This window comes from Etheostoma cragini, chromosome 2, assembly GCF_013103735.1.
Source record: "Etheostoma cragini isolate CJK2018 chromosome 2, CSU_Ecrag_1.0, whole genome shotgun sequence".
In the NCBI taxonomy this organism is placed as follows: Eukaryota; Metazoa; Chordata; class Actinopteri; order Perciformes; family Percidae; genus Etheostoma; species Etheostoma cragini.
The window spans coordinates 21,226,008-21,236,333 of record NC_048408.1 but is presented as its reverse complement, the minus strand read 5'-3'; the positions used below and the strand labels follow the sequence as shown (position 1 = coordinate 21,236,333).

The 10,326-nt window shown below is 40.0% G+C and overlaps 1 protein-coding gene across 1 annotated transcript; it reads right to left on the bottom strand.

Moving 5' to 3' along the window:
- Nucleotides 1–3,677: 3,677 nt before the first annotated feature.
- On the bottom strand, nucleotides 3,678–9,400 carry nansa (N-acetylneuraminic acid synthase a). The gene is made up of 6 exons (XM_034891803.1): nucleotides 9,134–9,400; nucleotides 8,131–8,346; nucleotides 7,951–8,050; nucleotides 7,373–7,527; nucleotides 5,533–5,799; nucleotides 3,678–4,880 (listed from the first exon to the last, which is right to left on the bottom strand). The coding sequence occupies exons 1-6, from the start codon at nucleotides 9,263–9,265 to the stop codon at nucleotides 4,668–4,670; spliced, it is 1,083 nt and encodes a 360-aa protein (XP_034747694.1). The 5' UTR covers nucleotides 9,266–9,400; the 3' UTR covers nucleotides 3,678–4,667.
- Between the last annotated feature and the right edge of the window lie 926 nt (nucleotides 9,401–10,326).

Here is a 10,326-nt window from a genome sequence, read left to right as displayed (position 1 = left end):
CAGATAGCCTAACTAGCTGTGTTGATCTGAGGAACAGTCCTCACACATCGACCAGAGTTTAAAATAACAGTACAAAGAAAATAGAATGTAAAGGACATGCGGCTGAAAAGAGTAAGATCCGAGAAGTATGTATACTGTAGCTCACTTTAAAATCACCCCTAGACAGCCTAAATGTCCTGACAAGGAGATAATAGGAATATTATAGGAATGTATAATTAGTTTAAATGTTTCAGTACTTGTTGATGTTTTTTGTTGTTCTTGTTGAGTAATAAAACCTCCTGCTGCCTTCATGAAATACAATAAAATTAGCATAATCTGTGAAATGTTTTGCTTTAAAATGCTTACAGTATGCTTTATGGCATTTTCCCTTTCCTTCATTGTGTTCTATATGTTTTTTGTGCATGTTATAGGTTTGCAAAGTGAAAAAGCCCAAAGTCCACCCCAAAGGGATTTACCATCTCCAACAGAGAACACTGTTCACCAACTGCTCCAAACAGCTCTATTATAGTCCAGGCTTTACTTCCATGACAAACATGCCCCACTTTGTGACACGTTATAATACTCGCCTAGCTGCTAGTGTGGCAAGCCCTCATACTCTGCTTCTAACTGGGTAGTAGTCCCTACCCAGCTACTGTGCATGTGCAACTCCCAACAAAGATGGAATGAAAGTGAAATGCCTCACTCAGTAGCTGGAACAGAGAGCTCAACACACAGGATGACAAGACGAGCTGCAGCAATGTGCAGGACACCAAAAATATATGTTTAAAAAAAAAAAGGAAACCATGTAAACCTTTTCTAGGACAACTGCTAAATACAATTATGAACCTAAAAACGAGCATATTATGAGCACATATTTAAGGCATTTTTTATGCACACAGAATTGGATTTGGATAAATGAGCCCATTCCCATTGGTGAAATGATGGTGACATTTCTTCTGAGGCAGAGAATCCAACTGAAGTTCAGTGCAGGATAATCAATTCAATTCAATTTTGTTTATATAGGGCCAAATCACAACAAACGTTATCTCACAGCGCTTTTCCTAGAAGAGCAGGTCTAGACTCTAAACCCAACAATTCTTTCCTAAAAGAAAGCACTAGGCGACAGAGGCAAAAAAAAACTTCCTTTTAAGAGGCAGAAACCTCGAGCAAAACCATGGCTCAGGATAGGCGGTCAGGGTGGAGACAGACAGAGACAGAGAACCAGAGAGAGAGAGAGAGAAAGACAGACAGAGACAGAGAAGAGACAGACAGAGAGAGAGACAGACATGGAGAATTGTAGTACAGGGAGTTGAGCAGGGACATGGAGACAGCAGTTGACTCCAACTACAGATCCAGACTCCACAGCTCCAGAGCCAGAAACACTGCCGGTCGTGATAGGAGGAGAGAAGAGAGGGGCAAGAGAGCACAAGACTACGGGAAAGGGAAGAAGTCGAGTTAGTAACATGCATTAATGGGATGAGGTCGCATACAGATGGAGAGTAGGAGGAGGAGAGAGGTGTGCAGTGCATCATGGGAAGTTCCCCGGAAGTCTAGGCCTATAGCAGCATAAGGGATGGTTCAGGACTCTCCTGAGCCAGCCCTAACTGTAAGCTTTATCAAAGAGGAAAGTCTTAAGCATATTCTTAAATGTGGAGACGGTGTCTGCCTCCTGAACCCAAACTGGAACCTGGTTCCACAGGAGAGGAACCTGATAGCTGAACACTCTGGCTCCCATTCTACTTTTGGAGACTCTAGGAACCTCAAGCCTCAACCGGGCGGCTGTGGCTCAGTGGTAGAGTGGTTGCCTGCCAATTGGAAGGTTGGTGGTTCGATCCCTGCCCCTGCAGTCATTGTCGAAGTGTCCTTGGGCAAGGCACTGAACCCCGAGTTGCCCCCGGTGCTGCGCATCGGAGTGTGAATGTGTGTGAATGTTTATCTGATGAGCAGGTGGCACCTTGTACGGCAGCCCCGGCTACAGTGTATGAATGTGTGTGAATGGTGAATGTTCCCTGTAGATGTAAAAGCGCTTTGAGCAGTTGTTAAGACTGGAAAAGCGCTATATAAATACAGCACATTTACATTTACATTCAAGTAACCGTGCATTCTGGGAGCACAGTGCTCTGGTGGGGTAGTAAGGTACTATGAGCTCTTTAAGATAAGATGGTGTCTGACCATGAAGAGCTTTGTATGTGAGAATAAGGATTTTAAATCACATTCTGAATTTTACAGGAAGCCAATGCAGAGAAGCTAAAACAGGAGAGATGTTATCCCTTTTCCTGGTTCCTGTCAGAACACGTGCTGCAGCATTCTGGATCAGCTGAAGAGTCTTTATGGACTTTTTCAAGCAACCTGATAATAAAGAATTGCAGTAGTAGAAGTAGAAGTAACAAATGCATGGACTAGTTTTTCTGCATCATTTTAGACAGGATATTCCTGATTTTTGCAATATTACGTTGGTGAAAAAAGGCGATCCTTTTAATGTGCTTAATGTGAGAATTAAAGGACATGTCCTGATGATCAAAGATAACTCCAAGATTCCTCACAGTGGTGCTGGAGGCCAGGGTGATGCCATCCAGAGAATCACACTTGTTTCCTCTTATAAACACACATCTTATGACACATTTTTATATTGTAAAGTACAACTCTTGTTAATCTGTGATGACAATCATATCAGTAGATGCAGTTGCTGGTGGAAAGACAACCCATGCAGCCCATATGACAATGAAACTGACAACTTTTCATAATCTTGGGGAAATCCTCCGATCCTCAGATACAGGGAGCAGGATCACTCCCAGCAGTGCAACCCCGCAGGCCAGAGTTCACCTGATGCACATTTTATTCTTGTTAAACTGGGAGTTGGTTAAATACATAGTTGTATGTGAAAACAGTCTGGTCTAAGGACAGCCTAAACCCAAACATGATCCAACATCAACACCTGCAATAACACACGCCTGACTTTATCTGCAGATGGTGTTTACGCCAAATCAGCTAGTAACTCACTCAACTCTGAGCCACATCGAGAGCATCAGATTACAGGGCTTTCATTTTTATAAGGGTGCCTGTGGTGTAAAATGATTTATAGTTTTTGAGGCTTTGAAATGTATAAGAAAATCTGACTTGAAGTTGCTAAAATGCTTTGTATCCATGGATTTAAGCTTAATAATAAGTATTTCAGTTCGATTGACCACAATGACGTTACAGGAGCTTTGCTTCTTTTCGGGGTGATTTCACAGAAGTTTGGATTCAAGACCTAAACATAACAGGAATACCAGAAGGAAAAGTTCTCCATTTAACAATTATAAACCCTGCAAGACTAGAATTAAAGGTTTTGGATTAGTGTCTGATGCAAACTAAAGGTATGAAATTATCAATTTTAGCAGGATTAAATTGCTTATGCAATGACTATTTATTCACTTCCATAAATACTGTATACTAGGAATATTTTCAATTAAGAGGTTATCTTACATCACTGTGTGTATAGATCACTTAAGATACATACTTTAGTTAAAGATCTAAAACAATGTGCACTCACCATGCAAATGCAAACGTAGAAAATATCAGTGTGGAATTTTTTATTTTTTTACATAAATTTACAACACATCTATAGATAACAAACCTACTGTGAGACATGAGAGTACACCATGTCGCATTCACAGAGTGAGTTGACCTGAGCATCAAAGCAATGAAAAGACATGATCAAAGAGGGAATTAGGATTGTTTTTTTATTGGGCGGCTTCATCTTTTTCAGAACATCATCAAAAGAGTATCAACAGATTTTGACATGTTAACATCCGTTATCTTGCAATTGTGGTTGGAGGACGTTGTTGGCGCCAGAACAAAAACAGAAGGAGTTGGGTTCAGGACCAAAACAAGGTTAATGGGAGAGTGAACATTATAATGCGTATTTTTTCTTTTGGTTTGGAAAAGCATCTTGCTCCAGTAGTCTTAATGTCGCTTCTCAAGAACTTAAATTACTGAGCAAGTACAAGTAGAATACAATGACCCTTGGACAAATGGGCTCTGTGATCTCACGTTGATTGATGACAGGAGTATTAGCAGCTTCTTGTGTACAATACAAATTTAATCTCAACAGTGCGTGCTAAAAACTATAGTGCAAAGTATGTTTAGTTAACAGTGACAACTGGCTTTTGTGTCACCTCAGAAAGCCCTGCACAAGTACTGACCACAGAGCTGAAACTACTACTGAGCCTCTTGTAAGATAATGGTGGGTTTATCAAGGAGTCTCTTTGCCAAAAGGTTAGTGTATTAGTTGTTTTTTTTATCAATATTTAATGCATATTGTGTACATATACTTATGTTGTTCATACCTATACTTATGTTGTTCAATATTCCATGTAGAGCATGAGTTCCGTGCACCAACAACACAATACAAATTCCTTGTATGTGTTAAAAAAACAAAAAACACTTGACAATATAACCCTTTCTGATTCTAAGGCAGATTTTATAAAATTAGAAATCCTTTGGCAAAACGATATCTGTGTGAACATCAGCTACGATATATTCATATATCAATTATGCGAGCGAACACCCATGACTTCCATGTCAGAAATCCCAGCAGCACCACACACCATCCCACAAGCTCCTTTTGAATTATCCCCAGAGGAATTGATTACATTTCCTCTCAAATTAAGTGCCTTTTCTACCAATTTCAAAACTGTCTGCCAACCTCAGAACTTCTTCTTCTTCTTGCAGTACGTATCCACCACCTCTGGCAAGATGCTTTCGTCCTCCTCCACGTCCTCCGTCACGGTCTTACCGACCAGCTGGAAGATGTCCTCGGCCGGGACCCCCATGGGCTCGGCCACCTTCACGGTCAACATGTCCTGAGTCAGGACGGTCCCTTTGGGGATCTTCACTTTGGCCACCAAGGACTTACCCAGCTGAAAGAAAAGAGAAAAAAGAAAGGGGTGACGAAAAGTAATAACTCTAATGTTTCCTTAGTCTATATCCACGACGTTCCACTTCCTGGATTGTAGGGCTGCAAAATGAATCACAACTTTATCGAAATCGCAATATGGACTAGCGTAATATCCAAATCGCAGAGGGGTGCAATAATTGCTTAAAGGCAAAATGTGTGTCAAACCATTCTGAAGGAAGTATCATGGTGCTGCAGAGACGTCCCGGCCTACAAATTCTATCCTAAACACAATATCAGTCAAAGTAATCACAACTAGATATTTTCCTCATATTGTGCAGCCCTACTGGATTACACCGTTGCTGGGTTTTTTGATGCTTTGGGCTTTCTGTGTGTTTGCATTTTAAACTCCGGAGGATTCATGCTGACTATGGTTAACCTTTTCTCAGATCTCTGCAGGGTTAATCCGTTGTCCCGTACAGCGCTTAGCACCGCCCAGGACAATTGTGGTTGGTTTAAAGAAATGCCAATAAACGTTTTCTTCTCATTCTGGAATGATGTTTTGCCTTGCCAGACCCTCCTTCACAACGCTGTGGGGGAAGGTCTGGCAATGTGAGACTTATGTTTCAGTGAAAATGCCACTTTACTTCATAAAAGAGGGAGGATTTCTTTCTCACCTTATCATGACACGGCTTCTCACAAGGTAACATCCTTTTGACGCCATCCCCCAATGCCCTCTCCACCAATCGGATGGAACGGACAAGCTCGGCCAGCTCATCGGGCATCAGCGAGGCTTCGTGGTCATTTCCTTTCAACTTCTTGTCCAAGGTTACATGGCGCTCGATGACCTTTGCCCCCAGAGCTACAGCCGCAATTGAAATATTGATCCCAGACTCGTGGCCGGAATACCCAATGGGAATATCTGGAAATTCTTTCTGGTATTCCTGTAGTTGACAAGCAGGAGAGTGTTACTCTCTCTCTCTCTTACTCTATCTCTTCCTGAGAAGATGGATGCCACAGTCAAAAGCTAGCTGACAGTTAGCTTAGCTTAGCATAAAGACTGGAAATAGGGATACAGCTAGCCTTGTTCTGTCCAACAGTAAAACAATCTACCTGCTCCCGAAATGTGAAACTATTACTTTGGTGAGACACTAGGGAAAGTGTTTTTTGATAGGCATACCATGTTGTTTATTTACATAACTATTAAGGTAAAATCATTAAACCGCCAGCAGCCAGACTAAGCTAAGCATTAGAGACTGAAAACAGAAGTAAACATGGCTCTCCCCAAAAATAACAAAATCTGCCTACCAGCACCTCTTAAGCTCAATAGTTAAAACATTAAAGTTATATCTTGTTTGTTTATGGTAATCTTAAAAAAACCAAACAGAATATATACATAGTGGCAGTACATGTAAATATTAGTGCTGTCAGTTAAGCGTGTTATTAACGGCGTTAGCGCAAACCCATTTAAACAGCGTCAATTTTTTATTGAAAGATTAACAGGTTTTTTTTCCCCCTCACATGCTGTTGCAACAACTAGTAACATTAGAACTAACTACAACATACTTTAACTAAACTACAACACCACACCGGCTCTAGCTAGACGGGAAACAAAACAACAGGCACGCTGCACACACTTGCGAGCCGGCCAAAGAGTAGTAACGGTACGTTTTGAGTGGATGGCAGGCGTGAGACAAAGAAATGGAAGCCAATAAGATTCTGAATGGAAAGTTTACTTTTTAAAAGTTGCCAAATGGTTCCATTGACAAGACTAAAGTTGTGCGTTTTGTCGTTGGGAACTGAGCCATCATCGCAGCACGGTCCAGTCTGAAATAGCCCATGATGGCCAAGCACACAGCTGGTGCCCAGTCGCCCCCTTGTCAAAGTATTGTTTTTCACCCTTTTATTGATTGACAGTGTTACATTGTGTGAGAGATTATTTGCTCAAAGTCGTGCCAATGTTGTTTCCGACAAAAAAAAACATTTGCACAAAGCGAGCCGATCCACTAATCCATGTTGATAAGAGCATTAAAATGAGGGGGAAAAAAAAAAAAGACAAAAATAATGGGACAAAAAGAAACCAAGGCACATTTAGAATAGATAAAATGTGCGATTAATTGCAAGTTGACTATGACATTAATGCGATTAAATATTTTAAATCGTTTGACAGCACTAGTACCCAGACGCACGTACACACACTCCCGCAAACGAGAGAGTATAAAACACAAGTATGGCGTGATTAAATTATGGATGTTAGGGTAAAAGCCTTAAGAAGGAGAAGAAGATGAGCTTTTATGTCCTCATCCTTAGATCGGTTATATGTATAGAGAGAGGTGCTTGAATGGAATCTAATGTGTCTAATATCTGGGAAGATAGACAGAAACTTTGGTTGTTTTGTTACAAATTGAGTGACAATTTGGCAACTCAGCTTTGTTGAGAAATCTTCCAAACACATCTTGTTTTGTACCAAACTTTTTAATATAGGAGTAACACCTTATTCTGTTCCGTTCTTCTTACCATCAGCACTTTGAGGTTGACGTCTTCAGCTTCCAGAGGATAGGCGCTGGTGCACTGCAGAATGGCAAAGTTTGGGTTGTGCTTCTTCACTATCTTGTAGACCTGACGCATCGTTTCCATGCTCTGCATCCCACTGGACACCACCATAGGACGCCCTGACACAGAGCAGAGTGCAACAGCTGGTAAACATTATGCCCAACATGGGCAGAAGGCAAAATCTTTACTCTTAAGGAGTTCCAACAAATCAACATTCAAGCTTATGTCATTTCTTATTTTCCCCCACTTTTTAACTCACTACTGAGACATGTCATCTGTGCATTTCCTCCATTTATATTGATTATACAGACTATTATATTTGTTTATATTTAATAGTTCTGAAACGCATAGATGACATTCCAATGCACACGATATTAAACTGACTTTAATCGCTTGTTTATTCAACATAGATCGTCTTCTTTTGTGTTACTCTCTGTGACTTTAAATTGCCCCTCCGGAACAATTAAAGTTATTTGAATTGAATCAAATGAAATATATCTGGAGATTGAAACATTTCCCCAGATGTGACAGCCCACTCTGACCTTTCTTGGCAGTCTTTTCCAGATAGGGGAAGTTATTGGTGTCTCCAGAGCCCACTTTAAAGAAAGGCACATTGAGCTCATGGAGGAACTCCACTGCCATCTAAAGACAGAACAAGTAATGGTTAAACTTAAACCTGATTAAAACGTCTTAAAGCCTTAATCCAAACATCTCTTTCTTACCTCATCCATCCCGGAAGCAGTGAAGAAGATCCCCACCTCCTCGGCATATTTCTGCAGTTCCCTGTACTGCTCATGGCTGAACTCCAGGTGGCGCTTGTGTTCACCGTAAGTTTTCCCCCAGGAGTGTTTTGTCTCGTAGGGGCGCTCCAAGGCTTTCTTGTTGAATTTGTACTGTAATTCACTCTTCTGGAATTTGGCACAATCAGCACCACATTCCTGTAAAGGTGGATATAATTAATAGCATAAAAAGAACATACTGAATAGGAATAATTCGTTTCAGGGGTCCTACTGAAGAAAGAAACGGATTAAGCTGAACTTTAAATTCACAGGAAGGTTTTCTGGAGAGGAGTGTGTAATTTGGTACTAATTAGATGGGAAAGTGTTGAATTCCTACACTTGTAACGCATTATTTCAATTGTGTTTTAATGAATTTATAGTGTAACAAAGAGTTTTCACTGGGTGAGCTTAACATGTATAAAAAAAACCAAACACACCAATCCACATATAAAGGGGAAAGTTAATAACAAATACATGTACTGTGGTTTAAAATGACCAGTTATTTTAAATAAAACATGCAAGTGCAGCAGCTGCAGTAACGTAACAGCTCCATGGTATATAGATAGTATGACTGTAAGTGCCAGTAGTGAATAGACAAGTCACACTCCATACTCAAATCAGGTAACGTTAATTATACTAATTATACGTTATATTAATAACATGGATACATCCTTTCTACAAAATACTTCGGAGCCACGTGCATGGTCCAAAAATTAGTCTTCAAACACGCACTAGCTAAGTTTATATTCTATTCAAAGATATGATTCAGACGAGGATGGTGTGGCGACCAAGATATTAAATTGTCCCATTTTTATAGAGTTCTAAGTTGCCTACGTTAGTTCCTGTGGTGTGTCCTGGCTGTTTAAGATAACAACAGAAAAGAATAGGCTACATATTCACATTACATATTAAAGCGGTGCCTGTCAATTGTATTAGCTAACATTACCTTTGCCATTTTGATCATTTGCTTAGCAACTCCGAGGTCTCCTTGATGATTTTGTCCGATTTCAGCAATGATGAAGCACGGGTGATTTCCCCCGATCATTCTACCGGGACACAGCTCGAACTCTAAAGGCATTTTGGGCACAGAAAAAGGAAACGTGAAAAAACCAGTGAAAGTAGTTATTTAGCGGGAACTGGACGAAGGGGAAGAACTGCGGAAGCGTTTAGGTGGAATGTGAAAGCCGACCGGAACCATAAATATGATGCACATCCCGGATGTGGGCGGATCATGGGGCGGACCTTCGCGCTGTAGTTCAACGTAAAAGCCGGATCTCCTTTAAAAATAACAGCAGAACGTATGCATTATATTGGAATAGAAGACTGAGTGGATGACTAAAAATATTTTAGCAATCATGCAATCATGATTAAGCAGCTAAAATATTTTTATTTATATTTTTATTTTCATTATTCATGTGTAAACATGAATAATGAAAATGTATAACAACCAAAAGAATAACAGCTAGGCAAAAACATTGGTGGTGGTCTACTGAATGCAGAAAACAGCAGTAGAAAACATTGACTGTATAAGATAAGATAAGATACTTTCTTCATCCCACAGCGGGGAAATTCCTTAGTTACAGTAGCATTCTCAACAAAAACAGCAAAAAAAACAAACAAACAAGTAAGCACACAAAAAGAACAAGCGGACAGTAGACAATGAGCAGAAGGTAGACTGAAGTAAAGTGGCGTCAAATAAAGGTTTTGTAAAGTAAAGTGCGGTTGCCATAGTACAAAAAACAATATTGCAGTGTAAGTAAGTGACTTTAAAATTAAATTGAATATGTAATTAAAGTTATAAAGCAAAAGTAGGTAACCATAATATAAGTTATATTCACCAGTGACCATGAATAATATGGAAAAATTAAGTACTTGTTATCGAAACATATAAATACAGATAAAGATATACAGAGAGTGTGTGGATTAAATGAAAAACAGGAACAGATACAACACTATCAGACTGCATGTCCTGATAATGTAGTAATGTCCACGGAGAGCCTGTTGCACTCCCTATAGACATTCTCTGCTACAACTGTTATCTAAGGAGTAGTACTCCATAACGAGTAAAGCAGTAGTACTTTAAAAATTCATTCGTCTTGTTCATAGGGGTTGTTATGTATAATGCCTGATGTTTCCATG

Coding starts and splice junctions, on each gene's coding strand:
- nansa (XM_034891803.1), bottom strand. CDS start 9,265: ATGCCTTTAGAGTTCGAGCTGTGTCCCGGTAGAATGATCGGGGGAAAT. Junction 8,347..9,133: donor AAATGATCAAAATGGCAAAG/GTAATGTTAGCT, acceptor CCACCTTTACAG/GAATGTGGTGCTGATTGTGC. Junction 5,800..7,372: donor TCAACCTCAAAGTGCTGATG/GTAAGAAGAACG, acceptor TGTCAACTACAG/GAATACCAGAAAGAATTTCC.